This window comes from Symphodus melops (genome assembly GCF_947650265.1).
Source record: "Symphodus melops genome assembly, chromosome: 4".
Taxonomy (NCBI): Eukaryota; Metazoa; Chordata; class Actinopteri; order Labriformes; family Labridae; genus Symphodus; species Symphodus melops.
This window is the reverse complement of record NC_136694.1, coordinates 18953244-18975759: the sequence shown is the minus strand read 5'-3', so window position 1 is coordinate 18975759 and position 22516 is coordinate 18953244. Positions and strand designations below refer to the sequence as shown.

Genomic DNA, 22516 nt, shown 5'->3' with positions numbered 1-22516 from the left:
TTTGCACACTGGATTAGGAATTGATAGGACTATATAGAGTATATGCAAGGAAGTGAATGAAGTATTGTGGTCAGTAGTGACGCTGTTAGGCTGAAGGTTGTGCAACTCACACCAGTCAATAAAGTTCATGATGACCTGTCTGTAATCCTGTTCGTTCTTCTGAGAAACTGCCCAAAGATGGCTCTGTCATCAGAGAATTGACAGGTGACAACTCCCACTGAAGTCTAAGTATGTAATTAACAGCAAGTAGTCAAATACCAATCTTTGTACATGTTTGACAGAGAATTTTGAAATAAAAAGGGAAGGAGAAACGCATTTCTTTAAAAAAAAATAATAATAATAATAATAATAAAAATAGATCGTGCCTTTAATATAACAACAAATAGGCTGTCACTCAAACAAAGTTGCAGTTGTAGTTTCATTAGTAACCCCCGAGGTGGCAGCAATGTATTGATATATCAATTTCGTAGCTGGCTCCCCTCCAGCCTGCGAAATGCATTCTGGTATTTGAAGGCAATATGAAGGTTGGAGTACTTCTTCAGTAAGATGCAGAAGTCGCGTTTAGAACTACATTTCCCGTCACACTCAGAAAGATTTGAATGTCGTTCAGGGGTAGCTTTTTTTTTAATCGATGAGCTCAAGTTCCCTGGATGACAACTTGGTTGAAAAGGCTGAAGAATAACTCCTTGAGAATGACGAATGTACCGATGAGGTTTGTCGACGTTTGTGTCGGTGAGGGACAAAGGGAATGAAACGCAAGATCCAACAATGCGGCCCAAACAAAGAAGGCTTTGATTTGCGGTCTCTGCGGTTTTATATGCAGCCCCTACTAACCAGGGCTGGGTCCCGATAAGTTCCAGTTGGGAGTCGTCGGCTTCCCAAGATGTCAATGGAGGAGAAGGAGTTTGCCGAGGGGGTGCTGGTGACAGAGGCCGGGCCGCAGTGGCTCCGAGCCGAGGTCGAGCGTCTTACCCGGGAGCTCCGTGAAACGACCCATGAGAAGATCCAGGCGGCTGAGTACGGGCTCGCGGTGCTGGAGGAGAAACAGCAGCTCAAGCAGAGATTTGATGAAATGGAGACAGAGTACGAGACGGTCCGACATGAGCTGGACCAGCTGAAGGAGGTAACTTTAGGTCACAGCCACGCAGCCCAGCACTTTCGGAATACCGTCAGTGGTCGTAGCGTTAAATGTATCGGAATTAAGACACTAAATCATGTTAGCGTTGCATTAAAGGTTAAAACGTTGAACACTCTAGTTTCCGACGGAATTTGAACGCGTCAGTCAGAGTCTATAAACAGAACCGTCTTGTCGGTATCTGTCGATCACGAGCCGGTTTTTTTTTTTATTTCAAGACAAACATTAAGTATGTAATTGCCTATAATTTCAAGTTGACAAACTAAACATCAATCTTATTCAGAAGGGCGAAACATAATTTAAATTCTATCACCTTTTCCCCTCAAGGAAAAATTGTTACGTGGCATAATGTGTTATTTTAATTTTCTCTAAAGTTGATTTTACTCTTTGGTCTCTTGCCCGTACTTGCTCGTGGTATGTACGGTTGACGTCTGCAGCTGCACTATTATTTCACATTGACATGCCAGTGTGACAAACTTGCTGTGATTTTATTCAGTGTATTATAAAAGGCCATCCCAAAATGTTAAACTTCAATGGGATACTAGTATGCCTCAATTCTTTTTTACTACTAACACAACAAGAACCAAAAAGAGTCATAGGCAATCAAATGCGGGTCATCTATGTATTATTTGTTTGAAGTACAATCAAACTTCTTTACACTTTAAAAAACTGCATTGGCCATTTGATTTGTGCAGTTTAGATTGCAGAATATGTGTGGGTTAAGTGTGGCTGAGAGCTTTGTTATCATAAAGCTTTGCTACTCCGTGTTGTCAATTAAATTTAAAATCAGAAGACCATAGCATTTTTTTTTACATGTTTTTGAAAATCACAATATGAAACCTGTTGACAACCTTGATATGGTCCAGTTGTTTACAAATATGAGAAAACGGGTTCTGTTTGATTAATAGAGATGCTTTAGTTTCAGTAGTTCTTTATAATGCTTTCACAGTTCAACTGGACTGCAGTTCATTCAGATGCCTGTTGGTTTTAACCAGTTATTTTAAGTGTTAACACATTACGAATATAAATCTGAGCTTTTTTTCTTGTGCGAGTATGAGACTTGAGTTCCAGAGAAAAGTATTTTCCCTGAAGTCCATTTTAGTCAACGTTGGGTATTTTTGCTGCAAGTTTATCAACTTATGGGAAGTGCACCCTGAGCCACTTCCCTGTGGGCTTTAACAATCAGCAATTGTGGTTTCCATTTGTTGTTTTGAAATATGTGATTTTTACGTTGCTTCATTAGTAGCCAGAAAGCCCCAATGGCATAACAGTTTTGATCAGATTAGTGCTGGAATAAACAGGCCGTCATAATGATTGGGTACAATTACATGCACTTGCATTGCATAAGCTATTCATCTTCCCTTTTTTATTGATTGATTTAATTAACATGCTGCTTTAATATGTCACTAAATCTTGGAAATGTCTCGTCTAATTAGTTTTAACATTTAAGTTATAATAATTACAAAAAAAAGAAATCAATCTCAAACAGCAAATGCACAATGGTTTTCATTTTTAGCTTGAACCACTGAAAGGATCGCCCATCATAATCATGACAGACAGATTCAGACTCGTATTGTTACAGCTCTGTTGTCATCAAATTAATCTAATTTCCTGTGAGAATCATCAGACTTGCTTCCTCACTGCATGAAAACAGGAGTTTTCATTGGTAAATATTCTTAGTTACAGGGGAGTTGGTGTCCTTATTACGTTAGTCATGGTGCAGATCACGGCCCAGTCACGCCATGACTCATTGTTCTTGTAGTTTTCTTGGTACCTCATGACTTACTTCTCTCTTCAGTCTCTGTTAATGGGGCTGATCGAATCAACCATCGAGGCCAACTGTGCTTTAAGCTACAGATCAGGTCACACCTGGCCACTGCTTGCCTGTTTAACTGAACCAGTACCAGTTTGGCTCTGTATCAGGGGATGGATTTGTAGTCTCTTGTTGGATCCAGATATCCACCTATTCATCCAGTGAACTGGTAATGATTTGACAGTCAAGCCTGTACACGTTGTTTAGTATTCACCCATGGAAGGATGAGGAAACGCCACATGAAGAAGTCTTCTCTTTTGGGCTGCTGTCTTGGTTTTGCCTCGCCATTGTACCTGTTGTCAATTACTGAAAGTAAATACAAGAAACGCCATCCAATCAAATGCTTACTATGGTATTTACACATTTAACATGTTCACACACATTAAAAAAGGATAATAATGATGATAATAATAATAATAATAATAATAGGGTTAAATGGTTACAAATGTAATCACAGTAAATGGTTACGTTTCAACAGTAAATCACATTTTTAATCACGTGTGTGAAATTCCATTTTTGAACATAACAAAGATACACATTGTTTGAATTTGTTTTGAATGTTTATTGTCTCAAACTGAGATGACTTCTCTCGCTGTTTGAATTCAATCCTGCTTTTATTTTGAAATAAAGCAAAGACCTTCGTTATTGAAGTTCCCCACAGAGAACTCGTTACGGATCAAAAACTTAAAGAAAAACGGCTTATTTACAGAAACATGCTCTCGTGAGATTCACCAGTGTTGAACGCAGTAAACACAAACGATCATTTAGCAGATGAGTTCAGCCAATGCTGCGTGGTCAACCCAAACAGCGAAGGAGGTGTGTGTTTTTCGGGGCTTTACCTTCACTGTTTGTACTGAACACAGCGCCTGTGATGGGCTTTGTTTGTCTAAGTTCGCAGCTACAGACTACAGCAGGCCGGGGAAGAGTCAGATCCAAGAACATCTGACTCTGCTGTTGGACCTCACAGAGAGACGCAGAAAGATTGCAATCAATTTATTGTTTTTTTGCATTTTTTTTCTTGCATTTTTTTTTTCTCTCTCGACAATGGTAGTTAAGGCGGACATCCAGAGGGCGTGTTGTTAAACGCGGCCACCTTAACTATAGAGCGCTGTGGAAAATACTGAATGAATTACCGGTAAGTGCTTGCAGTAATATCTTTCCAAGGTTGTTTGTTGTGTAACATGATCAACTTGAGCTGCAGGCTGACACAGCACTTATGAGCCAATGGTCCTCTGGAATCAAACAACCTGTAATAAATGCAGTGAATTACAGGCCCAGGTATTCTTTATACACTGTTATCTTTCCTTATCTTTTACTTTATCTTTTCATTACACCTGCTTCAGTGTTCATGTGTTTTTAAACCGACACAGAACCTTGATCAAAGTCGTGTTGTTGTTGTTGTTGTTTATTGTTTCTCTGTCTCCGTCTGTCCCTCAGGCCTTTGGACATGCTCACTCGACCCACAGGAAGGTGGCAGCAGACGGGGAAAGCAGGGAAGAGTCGCTGATCTTAGAGTCTGCCAGTAAGGAGGCTCTGTATCAGCAGAAGGTCCTGGAGCTGCAGAGTGACCTGCGACAGGCCAAAGCCTCACTCACCAGTGTACAGTCTGAAAATGAACGCCTGTCATCAATTGCCCTGGAGATGAGAGAGGTGATTGTTTAAGTGATGTAGAAATGTCATCTGTCTCAACAAAGTACTTGAAGTTTAAAGGACTCTTGTAAGTTGCAGTCTCAACCGAAACAGGACAGAGGGGGAAGGTTAGTGGAGCTTCTGGACGTTTAGATGAGACTTGGAGTGGAGGCCGCCCCAACAGAAGTTATCACAGGGAGTTGTGAGAGTGTTGAAGTCTGAAGTGGGGGGAGGGTCAGTCGGCAGGAAAGATGATGTAATATTCCACTGGGAGTGACACAAAGGATGTTCTTCTTTGCGAGCGCTCTCTGTAGAGTGGACCGAGAAGTGGACCGTGTCCTCCTTCCGCTCGTTACGTTCACCTCGACTCTGTGGAATGTGAAACGCGCTGATCCTCGATTCACCCACAGACATGGGGACAGAGGATCTTTCGCGCAATCGACGATGAGTGGCCTCTTAATGAGAGTTTATTGCGACGCAATTACGACACACAGTGATGTGTCGTCTCTTTCCCTCTGCCGTGGTTTTCAGAGCTCCGATCTGGCAGAACTGCAGCGCGGTCAACTGCGGGATGACATCAGAGAGTACAAGGTGCGGGAGGCTCGTCTGCTGCAGGACTACAGCGAGCTGGAGGACGAGAATATCTCTCTGCAGAAACAAGTGTCTCTACTGAGACAGAGCCAGGTGAGGCGGAGAAGATGCAGCAACTTGCTGTCTTTGATGCACAGTACAATCTCAATCATGAAAACTTTCCAACAGTTTTAAATTGACTCCAGTAATCGTTGTGTGTTCCATTTTCATCCTACATTTTAAATTGAAGGTATTGTAATGGGCAAATATGTCTTTGGACATATTATGGACTATCTGATGCATACAAAAACTCATGATTGTTTATATTTTTCAACACCTGCATAGGTGGAATTCGAAGGTCTAAAGCACGAGATCCGCCGTCTGGAGGAGGACTCCCAGTGCTTGCGCAGCCAGCTGGAGGAAGCCGTGGGTCTAAAAGTGATTGCGGAGCGCCAGCTTGCCGAAGCCTTGGAAACCATAAAAACGGAGCGCGAGCAGAAGGCGACCCTGCGCAAGGAGCTCTCCCACTACATGACCATTGGAGGCTCTGTGTACAACGGCTCTTTCAACATCTCCATCGATAACCTCAAACTCCACGATGACCCCTCGGCCGTCGCCGAGCCCGACAACGACGATCTCATCAGAGGCTTCGAGAACGGCCTGGCCAAAGCAGGTGAAGGCGACGATGACATCAGAGCCCTGGGGAACAAGAGAGGTGAAGGCTTCAAGCCGGCTCCAAGCTTGGTGGATGACCTGCTGAGTGAGCTCAACATCTCTGAGATCCAGAAACTCAAGCAGCAGCTGATGCAGGTATAACGTCTGTGGAGTTACCTATATGTGTGTTTGCATATTGGTTATTAGATAATAGGTCATAAAGATGGTTTTAATACCTTGTCTTTATATTAGGTGGAGCGGGAGAAAGTCTCCCTGATGAATTCCCTCCAGGAGAGCCAGAAGCACCTGGAGCAGGCCTATGGGACTGTGTCTGAGCAAAAGGAAACTGTCAACAAGCTGACTGAAAATCTCAGCGCAATGAGGAAACTGCAGGCCAGTAAGGAGCGCCAGTCTGCCCTGGACAGTGAGAAAGACAGAGACAGCCACGATGACGGAGACTACTACGAGCTGGACATAAACGGACCGGAGATCCTGAAGTGTAAATACACTGTGGCAGTGTCCGAAGCTGGGGAGCTAAGGCAGGAGCTGAAGACTCTGAGAGCCAAATACGAGGAGTGCCGGACACAGTCTGAAGACGAGCGGGGACGGCTGGAGAGCGACATTCAGGAGTTGAGGACGAGACTGGCGTCCCTGGAAAAGATCAGCCAGGCTGATAAAGCAGAGGTGGCTCGTCTGGAGAAGGAGCTCCTCGTGGTCAGTGAGGCTGCAGGAGACTCACTGGGCAGCCTTAATGTGGCTCAGGATGAGCTGGTAGCGTTCAGTGAAGAGCTGGCTAATCTCTACAACCATGTGTGCATGTGCAACAATGAGACGCCCAATCGTGTCATGCTGGATTACTACAAAGACGGCAAGGCCAAAGTCAGAAGAGGTCAGGAAGGCAAGGAGCACCAGTCTTCAGTACTTCTCTCTAACGGGCTGATTCCTGACACGGAGTCTGTGAAGTCAGACTCCAGCAGCTCTAAAGTTACCCCACTTCAACGCCTCGAGCACCGGCCCGAGTCCATGAACATCTACAACCTCGTAGCCATCATCCGAGACCAGATCTGCCACCTTCAGCAGGCAGTGGACCGTACCACTGAGCTGTCACGCCAGAGACTGGCCAATCTGGAGCTGAGCACAGTGGCAGACAAAGACAAGGAGGCCTGCATGGAAGAGATCCTCAAAGTGAAGTCCCTGCTGAGCACCAAACGGGAGCAGATCGCCACTCTCAGAGCTGTGCTCAAAGCCAACAAACAGGTCAGAGGAGCACTCCGTGTGTGTGTGTGTGTGTGTCCATGTGTATGTATGGACATGTCGGCTGTGTATGATAAAGAAAGGAAGGATGTTCATTGTTTCATTTTTCTCAAACTGAAAGGCAAACAAAAGAGAAAAATCTGCTTCAGCTAAAAATAGCTGCTTAGTTTAGACGAAATAAAAGTAAAAGAAAATATATAATTATGTGCTTTTTTTCTTCCTTTTCAGACGGCTGAGGTTGCCCTGGCCAACCTGAAGAGTAAATATGAAACTGAGAAGGCGATGGTGACGGAGACGATAATGAAGCTCCGCAATGAACTGAAGGCTCTGAAGGAGGACGCTGCTACCTTCTCCTCTCTCCGAGCCATGTTTGCCACAAGGTATGCTTCCATACGATCACCAGTTCGCTCATGCCTGACGTAGTTTAAATGGGCCATCGTCATCATCGTCATGTGACACCCACAGAGGTGGTCCAGGGCTTAGTCTGTAATACATGACATACTATTTTAACTGTGTCAAACTGGAAACATCCCAATCATGTTTTAAAAAATCAAATCTAAATCAACCTCTTTTCAGCATCTTTTTCTACTTCGAGAAAGACAAACAAATACTGCTAATTTTACATACTGTTTTTTTTATGTCAGAATATAAGAGAGACGCATTGCATTGTGGGAACAGTCTGATGTAATACGTGTGTGAATCAGCGAGCAGAGACTCCATCCTCCCATCTGGAAATGCTGTCGGGGCAATGGAGAAAACATGTGACAGCAGCAGAGGCAGTTCAAGGTGAACTGCTCCATCTGCTGGAGAGAAAGTCAATCTCCCCTCACTTCCTTTTCTGCCTCTGCCCGCCTCTTTTTCCTCCTCATTTCTGCCTCTCAGGTGTGATGAGTATGTGACCCAGCTGGATGACATGCAGAGGCAGCTGGCTGCCGCGGAGGATGAGAAGAAGACCTTGAATTCTTTGTTGCGTATGGCCATCCAACAGAAACTTGCATTAACTCAGCGCCTGGAGGATTTGGAGTTTGACCACGAGCAGGCGCGCCGTTCCACAGCAACGGGAGGAAAAGGCAAAACAAAGGGCAAAGGAGCGTCCTCCAACCATGTAAGTCGGAGGCTGTGCTACAGAAACCACTCTGAGCCACTGAGCATCTGCAGAGGCCAAAGGTTCACCTGCAAGGCTTTCAATGGCTTTTATAAAATTCTACATTTCATGTATCTATTTATCTACAAGATGTGCATCTCTCTGAGGCTTTACTTACACCCCCTTCTTTTAACTCTAAGCTCTCTGTTCCTATGACTTTAATACCTCTCATACTATACCTGTATACTAATATTACTACGTTAGTTCTGTTTACTATATTTGACTTGTTGAACTCTAAACCATCCTTTTCTCTTTTGCTGCTCTTTGTCATTTTGTAGCATTAAAACTAACTGTATTTTTTCTAAATTATTTAATATTTATTGTTTCATAGTAAAGTGAAATACAGACTCAATCATTTGGCACATATTGCACAAAGCATGGGGTATAAGCTTGTTTCTTTTTTTTTTTTCTTCTTATCCTTATTTGGTTTGTGAACTGCATGACACTGGAAACCTTCTTGCTAATTTTGTTCCGTCTGACACTTTATTTCAGGCTGCCACCCTTTCAGATTTGATGTGATAATTATAATCGGGCTTAATTTATCACGCCATCTATTTCAGAGTTCAGTGATATGTTATTAGGCTGGTGAGTGCGTTGGTGACAAATGCAATGAGGCAGATAATACCCGTTAACACTCATATATTTAGCAACTGTTGCCTGTGGTTTTCCTTTGACAGCTGGCTGTGACAGGTTTACTTTTTTCCCCTTTTGTTTCCCTTTTGTGTTTTTCTGACATTTTATTACATAGGATCTTTAGAAAGGAACACGTATGAGCCTCCAGTTGTCTGTTAGCATGAGTGCTCTCTGTTTTTCTCTTCTGCCTCTTTATTTCTCAAAACTTCTTCTTTTTTTTTTTTTAATTCAATCTCAGGTTTAAAAAGCTTTTGAGATATTAATAAAGCAGAATCAGGATGTCACTGGGATTTTTTTCTGTAGCTGATAATGAAGAGATCCAGTTACTGTTTGCACATATAACATTGTTATATTTATTTAAAAATAAAGTATTATATTCTTAAACAGAAATAATTTCTATTTTTAAGGTTTGTGACAGAGAAGATTAAGGTTTGAAAAGTCAAACTAACTCTGCGGTATCTGACACCTATTTACACGTGCATGCAACACACTGCATGCTCAGTCCTTTGCTTTCTGCTTCCATCTAACCTTGATGGCTGCTAACTCCATGTTTAATCTCCATCTCTCATTCAGTGGAAATGAAATTTCTACAATCGATTTAATTTGATTATCCTCTGTTTTATCTTTCCATTTGCAGTAAATCAATCTTGCCAAGTGTCCTACAGTGGGTCCGTCAGAGTGTCTGACACTTGCCAATCACCTTTGCTCCTGGTTCCTTCCTACTCTCTTATCATGATTCTTATCATGTTATCGCTAACACAGGAACATATCCAGCAGTATTTTTCTCCAGGGGCCTTGTTTTAGAGTGCCAAAACAATTATGTCACATTCTGTCAAAACATTTTAACTAAAGAGAGAGTGACTCATCGTGTCAGCTGCCCACTGGAGTCCTTCAGTCGTCCAACAAAAGGAACCACTATTCTAACTGAACCAGACACAGACTCAAGATGAGTGTTTTGCTGATTGCTTTTTGCCTGTTACTCTGAATGAGCACTTTTTGTTTTACTGATTTGCTCTTAGTTGATTCCTCTTTCTAAAAACATACTAATTGTGTCAAATATTATGCAACGTTTTTACTTTGTGTCTAGATTCTCTATGACATTGAGGGCGTCAAGATATTTTTATCTCTATTTATTTTTCATGAGAACCAGACATGATGTTGATACTACATAAGAGAGAAGAGAAGAAGCTTTTCTGCCTTAGTTGTATTCCTTTGGCCTTAGATTTTTTGTGGGAGCTTTCGGACAGTCCAGAGACACATGACTATTAAAAATACTTTAATTATTCTAATTTTTTTTTTTAATCTTGATTCAGTACAATTGGTCCCTTTTTTAAACATGACAGAGCTGTTACAAATCCAGATGTTACAAAAACAGGTTTTTATGAATATGGAAGAATAATGCAAAACTTATTTAAATATTTCTAAGTTAAGGTCAGGTGTTAATAGTATTCATATTTTTTTATTTGTGAAGATGTGTATTTTTATGCATTTGTTTTAATACATCCTTTTGTGTCATATCATTTCTGCCAACGGTAATCCTGCAGTGCCATTTCCTATTTGTTTATTAAGCAAGTGCAATGTGTTAAAAAGGCAAGGAATAATTGTTCAACAATATATTTTAGACATTGTTCACTACGTCGGTCCTAATTGTACATGTTATTGTTTTAACCACAGCTGTATTTATTTGACTCTGTTCAGACAACAGGATGTCATTGTCCTTGTTTTGTTTCATAAGGGAGCTTTCAGAGGAGGTCGAGTAGCTGGTCAGAGTATCCATATGACCGAACTTGTGGTAAGATTCATGACTGTGGCCTGCTATTGGTTGCTAACAGTTATGGCTTGTAAAGAAATAAATACAACTTTCACAATTCTGTGGTTTTTGTTCTTTTTTTAAAAACATTTTTTGTTTTAATGAAAATAAAAAAAATATTGGTGGGTTGCTTTTTAAATGTTTGCCTAATTTTGCATGTGGATACTTTAACTCATTTTTTAAATACACATCATTTAGCAGGTAAATGCAAGCTACTGTAATATGGACAAAATATTAAAAAAATATTAATAGTTTTCAAAATCCTTGTGCAGTACACAATTAGGCTAGTATGTTTAAATGTGTTCGGGTATTATAAAATTCCTTTATATTTATATATATATGTATATGTATGTATATATATGTATGTATGTATATATATATATGTATATATGTATGTATGTGTATATGTCTATTTTGATTCTGTCGTAGTAGTGGGGAAATAAATTATTTTCATAATTAGTATACTCTCATCAATTTAATATCTGATACGTCCCCGGGGATCATGTATTATTATTTTTTTTTAAATAAAATAAAATAATACATTTACGTTTCCGGTTGAAAGTTTTTTGTGTGTGTGTGACGTAAGCCACCGTAAGCCACTCCCTACTGCAAGCCAAGGTGACGTAAGAAGGCGTGCCCAACAAAGGACAGAGGGGACTCCACAATGGGAGGTTGGTGTCTTTCTCTAACAATAAATAACCCTTAAACAAAATAAATAAGTCAGTAGTAACGGTTAGACATTTGTTTCACTTACACGTCTTTCATATTAAGTCAAAATGACGAACATTTCCACAGCATGAAGAACGTGAAAGGTTACCCCGCTTTGCCAATGACGATGTAACGTCTTTGCAAGCTTGTTAAGGTCTCTAAAAGTTTGTTACAGTAAGATACATTTAGCAGGATCGACAGCTTTCAAATCTCGCAACACGCAAAGACTCAAGATATACTTTAAGCAACACTCCTGTTTCCTCATGCTCTCCTCGCAGTCAGGCTTACTTTACAAACACTGCAGACATTGTTGAGGCTATTGAAGACATGTTTACGTTCAGTATCGTGTGTGTGTGTGTTGTACCAATAAGAGCTTAGCCTTTCATCGTACAGTCTATAAAAGTGTTTCTCAAGTGTACTAAGTCATGTTCTCAAATCTTTTCCCTGTTAACGAGTGCAGACAGTTTTCACGAGCAGCTGACAGAGGACAGTGCCTTCCTCCGGACTGAGCGGAGACTTGACACGGAGCTGGTGGACAAAGTCATCCTGCAGCTTAACAGGATCTACCCCCAGATCCTCTCAGACAAGGAGGCCACTAAAGTAAGTCTTCGCAAAAAAACACCATTTTAGAACTTTTGACCGGATGCAACAGGTCTGACATGTCTCAAGTAAAAGTAACAACGTGGTGTGGAAATAGGCTACTCTTTATTAGCATCAAAAAGCAATAATCATTTAAAGAAAATGTTTTAATAGCCAGCAGAATGGCCCCCTGTAATGTTGAAGCTAACTTTTATTATATTATTGCTGCTGGACATCATAGGTTTTTAATGCATAATTTCCATCCAAAGTGTAATGGATATACAGGCTTAGCTCTGACAGAAATGACAAGAGGAAGTCGTTGGTATCACTGTGAACAGAATGAAGACCTCCACACTTAGATCCGACAAAATTGTCTAAATCCAGCTTTCAAGGCCTCTCTCATGAAATAACAGAACAAACTTAACATGTTCCTGCAGTCTGGTACTTAATCCTCCACCTTTAAAACAGCATTGGTAACACCCATGTTCTCTTGGCCATCTAAGAGAACAACATCTAATACACACACACACACACACACACACACACACACACACGTATATTATGCACTCAAATAAATTATGCTTAAAATACATTCCTAAGAATCTACAGGGATACGTCATCGTCACTGCTGGGGAAAGCTGTATGAGAACGCATTCCGGGAAAGAGCTGTTTAATTTGGGATCAAATATCCCATATCCCATTACCACTGTTCTTATTGTTCCCCAGTTCAGAAAGTTGGATGTGCCTACAAGTGTTCGACTGGGCGAGCTCCTGACACACCTGCAGGGGAAAGGAGACGAGGCATGCCGGGAGTTTTACAGAGCTCTTCACTTGCATGTAGAGGAGGTTTATTACAGTTTGCCTACACGGCTACGCCTCAGAGGTTAGTCCCCAAATCTGCTCCAATATAACATATATATAAACCATTTGAGATATTTGACATTATTTGCATCATAAAGCCTGGATTACAAATATTCAGTTGTGTATTACAGTGTTTTCACTTTTCTCATATTATTCGGAAAGATGAAAATTGATCTGTCTTAATTCCAGATTCCTTAGATCCACTCACACATCCTCGTGTGTACCATCAGAGATACGTTCTGAATGACAGAGGTAAGTGTTTAAATGAAAGACTCAATGTCAATGTGTGTGCAATGTTGCATTCAATTACTATTTTGCAGCCTAATGCAGTGTCCTTTTCTTCTTTTACTGATAGACACTGTGTATTTATGTTTATATCGAATGTATAAATATTGTATATTTTGTATTTTTAATGACTACTTATTTGCTGCCTTTCTTTTTTCAAATTTTACAAAGCTGACACCACTTCATACAAATAATGTACCTGGTCTGCTTTGTACCTGTGCAATGGCAATAAATGTCTCTTCTATTCTATTGAGTGTAATTTGACAAACACACCTGATAATAAGCTCTTCTTTTTTTTGTTTAACCTCTTTCCAGATCCTCTCTTCTTTCTGGGCTGTTTCAGCGTTGCAGTAGGAATGGCTTTAATTTATTACTATAGTGGTGAGTATCCTACATGATTGGTCATTGCCATGTTGATAATCTAATATTGTCAATATTTTTCTCTAGCTTATATTTGTCATCTTTAGGCTGTTCAGTAAAATACAATTTTACTAAATGCCTGTTGATCTCAAGTTTACCAAGAAGGTGCTTTGTTCCACAGAGGGTAAATTGACAGGAGGAAGCCGGGCCCTTGGATTGGCGGCTCTGGGTTTGAAAAAGAAGGCACAGGAGGTTCTCATATGGTATACTGAGGAAAGTCTCCTGAAGTAAGAGGGGACTCCTTCACACCAGGTGCTTTAGCAATACTGCTCTTATGAATGAAACCTGCACTCAAGCACAGCAAGTCTCTTTGCAAGAGTTGAATACTTATTTTCTACTCCAATTTATATATATTGTTTTTCTTGTGATTAAAAAGTGAGACAGATGAGGAAAAGTAGGGCTTAATTTAGCTCGTAATTCCACAAATGTTGACACCTAGATGCTGAAAGGAAGTAAACGTATGGAAGGGTAGATCAGCATGAAGAGTCACCAAATGAGATCAGTCAATTGGGTACGAGGTAACAAGATGAGTTGACCAGGTTCTCCCAAAAATCTTCAAATCAGACAAAAAGCAACTTTTACAGACCAAAATACACAAGCAAACATTTAACTTCATTGGTTCAGCTTATATATAAATGTTATTGTGACATAAACTATAACCTCCCTTTCAACAGTACATTGTGCAGCCAGGCAATTATTATCGTTTGCTTTCTTGCACTTCGGTGTTGAGACTTAGCCTTTTTTTTTTTTGTTTAACTTTTGTTTTGGTTCATAGAGTGCCCCATATATTCTTTGAGCCATACATTGTGGACATTTGTATACATTTACACAAATACATTTGCTTAGTTAGGTCATATTTTCAGCACATTAAAATACACTTCAGTAAACTTACTCACCAAATTGTGTCAGGAAACCAAGACAATACCTCCCTCTAGTGGTTACATGGGAGCCATATTATTATACATATCTCGTATTAGTCACTCAAGTGCCTTCCAAAATCCTGTTGCATGAAAATAGACATATGCAAAGGATAAGTCATCTTTGGAGTTGTCGTAGTTGTGTTTCGCTGGGTCCGTATTTTTATTTTTTATTTTTTAACAATTTCGACGACTTCATTTTGTTTTGTGGTCACATGGTTACTTGTCCCAATGATATTCTGCGCTCTCTCTGCGGTGCATTATGGGTAGAGTTCAACCTAAACCAAAATATAAAAACTGTAACAAAAAAACTAAGTAAAAATGGATTGCGATCAGCTATTCAAAATTCAGTTTGAAATGAAACCGCGAGAATAGTGTTAAGTCAACATCTCAAGTATGATGATTAAAAATGACACCGTGAGTGTAAGTGTCCTCAGAGATGGCTCGTATATAAAGTGAGGTTTTCTACTATGTATGTGTGTTGTATGAAAGGAGAGAAGGTTAGCACTCCCCTTGACAAGGATGGAAGAGGCCCTAGTGGCCTTCAACACACATACGGTTAAGGCATTGCCACCTACTTCGTGGCATCTCTAACCAATTTTTTTCCCCCTCCTTTAAAAGGAACGAAGATTCTATGTATGAAGTGCCTTCCTATCTCTGAATTTTATTCGTACTCAAATCACTCTTTTTCAGCTCTAACTAGTCACATACTTTCAGTCCGGAGCATGCCTGGAAACTTTCCCATGTGTTTATTTCCGCTGGGTTGGGCAGGGTGGAAAATAATATTTCCTGTTAGCCTGGAGGATTTAGTCATCTTAGCGTCAAAGTATGCAGAGGACGACTCACAAATGTTAATGTCAGCGCTTTTTATCCCACAGAACAAGGTGACTGTTTGAGAGTTGTACCCCAGTTATTGAAAGTTAATTTATCCTTATGTGTGGATATTAGTTTGCCTTTTTGTGAACTACACATTAATGAGTGCCTATTTGATACAGTTTAAACATTTATCCAAAGAAAATGGTTGTTATAATAAGCTGGTTTTTCTCAGAATGTTGTTTGAATAAACCCATAAAAAAGTCAAACATAGAGAAGGGCTGTGATCATAACTAAAAGAATGGTGCTTTGATGAACAGTATTTCTTTTAGGTTAAACTTTATATCAGAAGCCAATGTCTGAACTCGCACAGCCAAATTGTTACCTATTATTCTACCATAAAACTTTGATCTATGATCTATGTCCCCATTTTGAGTTCAGTACCTAACAGTCACATACTTTACCTACTTTTGTCTAATAGCGCCTTAAACACACAAGTGCCATCATTTTTAGATGTCGATTTTTTTCAATGTACAAAAAAGGTCAAGCATGATGACATTAAACAAGACAATAAAATGTAATTATCCTCCCAAGAATTGCAGTGTTTTTGGTTTATTTATAAAATGTATTTAAAATATACATCACAGTGTGTCGTACAAGATCATAGGTTAAAGGCATGAACGTTTTGGTATATCAATAAGTGATAAAAAAAACAACAACTTCAAAGTACACATACAATTATGTAAATCAATAACACTTTAACTAAAGCATACAGGTAACTCATTACAAACCGTACACCAAAGACTGCATAGCACTAAAGAAAACTCTGTAAGGTCCACTTCATTTAAAGGATGAGGTTCTTAACACTGTTAACAGTCAATTTCCTTGTAATATAGCTGTTGAGTCCTGTAATGCATTGAGCAGCGAAGTCTCAAGATGGCTCTTGATTGATGCACATAATAAGTATTTCATTTGGATTATGCTGTGGTGAATGTTTTTCTTCTGAAGATAAAGACAAACATTAGGCTTAGACTGACATATATGGAGAAATCAAAACAACAAAATGTAATGTATTTCTTAGGAAACATTCACATTGATGTGACTGTCACTGAGTGAATTGCTCCTGGTTTGTTTTCTGATTAAAGGCATATGACCTGAGCATCATAAGAAGTAAAAAAATTCATAACTGCTACATGAAATCAGGAGGACTTACCACACACACTGTCTGTCCTTAGACATAGAGTGGAAGTAAACCCTTCTAACACACACACACACACACACACACACACACACACACACACACACACCATCTGATCCTCAGCGCATGTTGATCTCCTCTGGTCCTTGTATTACACAAATACACAAAAACAAATAAATCTGCATGCCATTGATCTTGCTGAATACTTCAAACACCCTGTCCATTTTGTAAAATAACGTCGAGGCCAGTCTTTTACTGGGTTGATCAGCACGATGAGTCCCTATTTGATGGATCAGCCGGCTGGGTTGGGTCGCTGGACACCAAACGCTGTGATGAAGACATTGACCACGACGATGATAAAGACGAAGGATGTGGCCACATTCTCCAGGATGTTCAGCTTGTAGTGCATGCTTTCATCGTTCAGGTTCCACTTTACTGACAACATGCAAACCAAACAAACACATTTACAGATATTAAAGAATTGTGCTTTTCAGTGGGAGTAACCTTTCCCCACAAGGGGGCGACTTAGAATCTTATATCGGATTAGCAGTGAAGTAATCATTAATGAGCGCTGATATAGATCAGCAGTTTCTATCAGCTCTGCCCTCAGGGATGTCATTAGGGTTTACCTCCATTAAGACATTACATACCTCGCAGGTTTGAAGTATTTCCTTTTTTTGCTTGGATTTTTTAGTACTTGCAAATTTCATGAGTCCTTTTTTAGAGCCTAACTCTTTCATATTGGCAGCTGACAGACGTCCTTCCTGCTGCTGCTTTCTAAACTTGGCCATCTAACACAACAGTCTTCTCTGTCAGGATAAGATAAGGGTACAGTTAGGAGGGGGAGGAGCGAGCACTTCATTGTATGGGAAGACAAACTTTGGTCCTCACAAATTTAGGATAAACAGTTACCCTGATGTATGGGCACAAAAAAAGCTTAATTGGATTTTTAAATTGTGAAATGTACTTTTTTTGAGTCCTATTGTTTAAAATCTCCCATTAAAACCTTGTGAAAAATGCACAAAAAATTTAAGTTATTTAGCTTTATTGAAAAAAGTTCTGGTTAAAAGAAACTGACAACTCAAGTAAAGTTTGTCCATGTACCATTATATTAACAGAGTGTGACAACCATGTCAAAAAGCTATGATTGAAAAGTCTGCGTTTTATGTGTGTGACATTAAAGTCGCCAATACTCAAAAGAGTTCAAGCATGGTAACTTGTGTATTGTAATTAGAGTCAGAGTAGCTTCAGTGTTAAGCACTGTATGGGCACTTATCTTAAACACATTATCACACATATTTGATATATTCATGACATTCAAAGAAAAAAAAAGTATTGCAGGGTAAAAAAAAAAAAAAGTTTTTATGATTTTGATTTGCATTACTTTATCTGTACAATATTGACAAACCAAGCTAACAAACCAATCAGAGAATCAGGCTAACGTCCTCACTTACCTATAAAGATGAGCAGTACTCCCACCAGGACTTGCAGTATAAGAGACATGCTTATAAGTATGATGAGGGGCACGTAGAAGGTGAAGTCTGGTCCCTGCTCCAGTACGGCCTTCAGCTGTGAGGCGTTCGCCATCAGCAGAGCCACATCCAGCATGCTCTCTGCGGCGCTCTTCTTGTTAGCATAGTGGTTCATGTTCAGATGGCCCTGAGGTCTCGTGATGCCGCGCAACGGGACCTGAATACAAACGCACACAATGACATCAATAGCACTCAGAAGAGATGGTGTTTGACCCGAGGTCTCTTGGTGACCACTCACCAGTGTTCATCCACGATCACACCTAAAACTGTGGCTGTACCCGTTGTTCTAAATCATTTACTTTTCTTGTTTAACTACGTTATGGAATTTCTTTGATCGGTGTAACTGGACTTCTTTTACTGATGAATGAATGTGCTTTGATATTTTCTTATTGGATCACAGCACCGTGAAGTCCAATGAAAAATAACAACTGGGACAATTCATCATCTTGTATTTTTTGTTCATAGAGCCTTTGTGACTAATGCCTATTAAAGGGTTTGAATGGTCACTAAGTTATTAATCAACGACTATTAAATGTAACTGACTGTTTGTATTCCCTGTAGACAGATACCATTTTAAACATTTGTAACTTTCAAATGAAGTGAGTGTTTTATCACTTATTTAAACTACTATAGTCCCTAAACAGTTTAACAGCAATTCAACAAAGGAAAAAATAGAGAAAGGTCCAGAACTGATTATTGTGCAATAATCCTTAAAACTAGATTTGTACAACGGTAAAATGTTTGTGGAAGATATAAATGGAAGTGAAAGTGTTTAGTGGCTAAGTTATACAGGAACACACATGACCACGCAGGTTACTCAGTTAGTCCCAGTCCAAAAGTTAAAAATAATTTGAAAAGTTACATCATTGAAGTAGAGCTAACCAGGGCAAACATCAAAAACACATCATGAGTGCCAGGGTGGCCTCCCAAACACAAGGAGAAAAGTAACCAAAGACACTTATGGTCAAGAGGTAAACACTACAAATACATAAAACAGAGTATGAATGTGTACAATCCAATAACTACGTTTACTTTTATTCCTTTTAGATTTTAAGTAAAATATAATGACAGTGATGTCAAAGTATTTAAAACATCCCATCAGTGTTAACTGTACACGTTTTTGTCAAGTAGCCTTCTGATTTGGAGAAGAAACAAGTTGACTTATTTTTTCAGATCAATCAAACTGAAATTCTTGGTACTGTAAGTATTTTACAATAAAAGTAAGAAAGGAACCAATAATAATGATAAAGAGTAAAGATAACATCTTCAAATGAGTTGTTTTATCCAACTTAAAACTGAAATACCAACGATGTTTTAAATAAAGATAGAACTGAAACTCATAAAATGCCCAAGGTTGCTTCATCAATTAAGTCCCGTTAGCTTGGTACAAAACACAGAAGGGAACCAACCTGTAGTTATTACAAAGTTTCACAATTAGTGCTGTTTATTTTAAAAGAACACCTTCCTTTAAAAGTGATACTTATTCTTCTTCTTTTTTTTTTTTTTCACATGAAAACATTTCAGGTCTTCAATGGAAACATCTGACCGCAGAAAGCAACGAGAAACTTGAACTTTAAAGTTAAATGAGGATGTGGTTAACATCACACCATAAACACCAAGGTCTGTAATCAAGGTCACTGAGGAGACACCTGTGGCTTATATTTGAGGTTAGTGCACAGGGTTTCATCAGGGTGGAGTGCAGCTGTCCAATAATGCCCCCTTTATGCCCATGTTGGCAGCCTCACACAGACTGGTCAAAGCGTTCCTGTTTCCACACCTCTGGGGAAGTGCCAGGCCACATAGGAAAAAAAGTGCTGATGTGGTGGACCAGCAGATGAGTGTGAGAGCCACTCCTATCAGTCACTATTTCTCTCACTTTCTCAGCTAGTACATCATTTATTAATAAAACAAGAAAATGTCCTTTCAAGAGCCAGAAATCCTGATTATATAAAACATCCTAACACTTCACCAAACAACGCCCAATCACAAAAGGTCAGAAACGACAGGTCTTTAATCCTTTCACATTGGGCTGGGGCCACAAAAAAAGTAAATGATGAAAAGTAATTAATGAACATTAATCATAATCAAGGTCAAATGTTAAATTAATCGTGATATTGATTTGAGGTCATATCGCCCAGTCTAACTTTAACATAGAGATCTTCCAATGTACAGTATATACATTTTCTGATTACATTCAAGAAATTAGTCACTTTCAATTTCATTTTCAAAATCCCCCTGAAAATTTCCCCAAATGTTCGCAGTAAACTGCATGTGTGAACAGGAATGTGCCATTTTTCAACCTGACTTTATAAATATTTGTTTCGATTTATGTTCCAGCCTCTTGGTAAGATAATATATGACTTTTTTGATCTTCAAGATATTCGTGCTTTTCAGCAGCAATACAGAAATCAAAAAGTCAAAACCGAATTGACTAGTAACAAAAAATACAAAGTTTGAAAAATAGTGGTAGAATATACATAATGGAGTGAATTCAACAGGACAGTGAAAAAAATGGTGTGCAATGAATGGCAGGTTAAAGTGATGAGTGATGATTTAAAGTGACGTGTGATCAGAAACAGCGAGTTATGTAATAACTAGTATTTAGAACAAATGTTAATAGTTAATCGAGTCAGACATCGAGTCAACAAGTTTTGATATTTTGTAATACTTGTTTGGTCTACCGGGGTCACTCTGCCCAATTTAAACAACATCCAAAGTAACGTTTGTATGAGTTTTATTATAGCCTACTTTCCAATGTTCCCCCCTCAAACAAAGGTGTATTGTTGAAGAGAGGCCATTTAATCTGGTATTTGCATTCATGAATGTGATCTCTGTAAAAAAAAAATAATAATAATAGTAGGCTACTTTTCCTGTGGTCAAATCATTATTCTGTTCACAGACAGAACTGAGTCATTTACAGAGTTAAAATTGTGCCCTTCTCCCACATGCTCCTCTGTATAGTCTGTCATCATGTGTAATCTGACACTTACAGTATAACAGGAGAGGGAATGAGCCCTCGCACAAAACCAAACACAAGCTCTAACTTCTTTAACGAGAAGTAAACACAGATAATCCCAAACCACTAACCGGTCTCATTGGGATAAGGAATTAAACTTCTCCTTTTTGTCTTTCATTTTAAAAACAAAACAACACATGGGTGTCTAAGAGGATGAGGGAGATGATGGAAACCTCTCAGCCTCGATTTCTTCAGGAGCCGATATGACTCTTGGAAATGTTTGAGCAGGAGATTAGGCCGGCTGAGTTTTTAACCAGGAAATATGTGGACATGTAACCAGCTGGATACACACCGTGCTTTAAGTAACGGACCCCGCCGGTGCCTTACCTCCGTCTCGCCGTTTCGGTCAGCATCACCGTTCATTTCCATCCTTTCCGTCGGCATCTTGTTAAAAAAAAAGGAGTAAAACGCCGGACAGGTTGATCATGAATGACGTGGTCTTGACAATGGTCGGTGGTCCAGTCAGAGGACAGAGGCACGAACTATATACAGAAGCCTGCCGTGGCGACGAGAGGTAGAAGAGCTGCAGATTAACGCCCCTCCAACACGGGGGCGGCTGTACTTTGCTATAAACTGCAGGCTGTTTGGGGAAGAGTGGGCAGGCTGGGCTTCTCAGAATGATCTCTAATAATGGGGTGATTTCCCCACACTTAAACTGAAACCTGGATGATAGCCTGTAAATCATCCGGGAGCTTTACTCGGACTGTAGTCCCGGCGTTACAACAGGGAGAGGCTCATAACTCTTTGCTGCCCACATGTGTGTTAAAGTGGTACTGCAAGCTGATACCACTAAAACAGGAAACACATTTTGGCAACTTTTGCAGGTTGATAAATAAAATTAATATTAACTTGACATCATTTGTAAGTATAAACATAGAGAAGCTTTTTTTTGTAGTCTTTCATTTAATTTGAACTCTATTGTTGGCAAAAATTAATCTAGCAGGAGTGTCACTAGTCCTTGAATTCAGATGTTTCATTGCATTACATAAGCTAACTGCAACAAATCATTTGGTAGCAGTTAAAATGTTGGAATGCTTCCTAACTATAAACCTTAACATGAACTGCTTGCACCAGTGATCACATGAAAGACAAGAGATGACACTTCTGGGCACTGTCAATATTTTGTATTTGTATTTTGGATTAAAACCCCCCCCCCTTCCGCTTTAACCCAGGGTGGACGTCATTATTATGTATAATGTAAATATTATTTAAGTCTTGATGAATTGATCATTTTATTTATCTCACTGCACTACATCCAGTTACCAAATACTACATCCATATTAAAAAAACAAGGCTATTGCCTTGTCTTTACTAGAAAATGCATGTGGTCATGTGTCACCAGGAAATGAGGATCACACATCAGTCATTACACTGATCGTTTGCCTTGTAAACCAATCCCCAAAGGCCTGAACCTCTGAATGCTTCCTTGTGTCAAACTGTTTCCATGGAAATCTGGGCAGGTTTGACCTCCAAGCTTGACCCTGTATAGTTTAAAGCCACATTTATTTTATCAGCAGGCGAATATGGCCTCAACCCTCTACATGC

At 39.6% G+C, this 22516-nt stretch overlaps 3 protein-coding genes across 3 annotated transcripts; 2 read left to right on the top strand and 1 right to left on the bottom strand.

Annotated features, from left to right (window-relative positions):
- Window positions 1-401: 401 nt before the first annotated feature.
- On the top strand, window positions 402-10700 carry LOC306822288 (protein bicaudal D homolog 2-like). The gene is made up of 8 exons (XM_079341198.1): window positions 402-1123; window positions 4386-4598; window positions 5109-5261; window positions 5493-5957; window positions 6054-7058; window positions 7284-7435; window positions 7938-8160; window positions 9470-10700. The coding sequence occupies exons 1-8, from the start codon at window positions 884-886 to the stop codon at window positions 9470-9472; spliced, it is 2454 nt and encodes an 817-aa protein (XP_079197324.1). The 5' UTR covers window positions 402-883; the 3' UTR covers window positions 9473-10700.
- Window positions 10701-11213: 513 nt separating this feature from the next.
- On the top strand, window positions 11214-15821 carry card19 (caspase recruitment domain family, member 19). Its single transcript, XM_079341156.1, has 6 exons — window positions 11214-11313; window positions 11811-11950; window positions 12656-12812; window positions 12980-13042; window positions 13391-13456; window positions 13617-15821. The coding sequence occupies exons 1-6, from the start codon at window positions 11307-11309 to the stop codon at window positions 13724-13726; spliced, it is 543 nt and encodes a 180-aa protein (XP_079197282.1). The 5' UTR covers window positions 11214-11306; the 3' UTR covers window positions 13727-15821.
- On the bottom strand, window positions 14596-21714 carry ninj1 (ninjurin 1). Its single transcript, XM_079341157.1, has 3 exons — window positions 21299-21714; window positions 17878-18112; window positions 14596-16858 (listed from the first exon to the last, which is right to left on the bottom strand). The coding sequence occupies exons 1-3, from the start codon at window positions 21353-21355 to the stop codon at window positions 16716-16718; spliced, it is 435 nt and encodes a 144-aa protein (XP_079197283.1). The 5' UTR covers window positions 21356-21714; the 3' UTR covers window positions 14596-16715.
- Window positions 21715-22516: the final 802 nt, after the last annotated feature.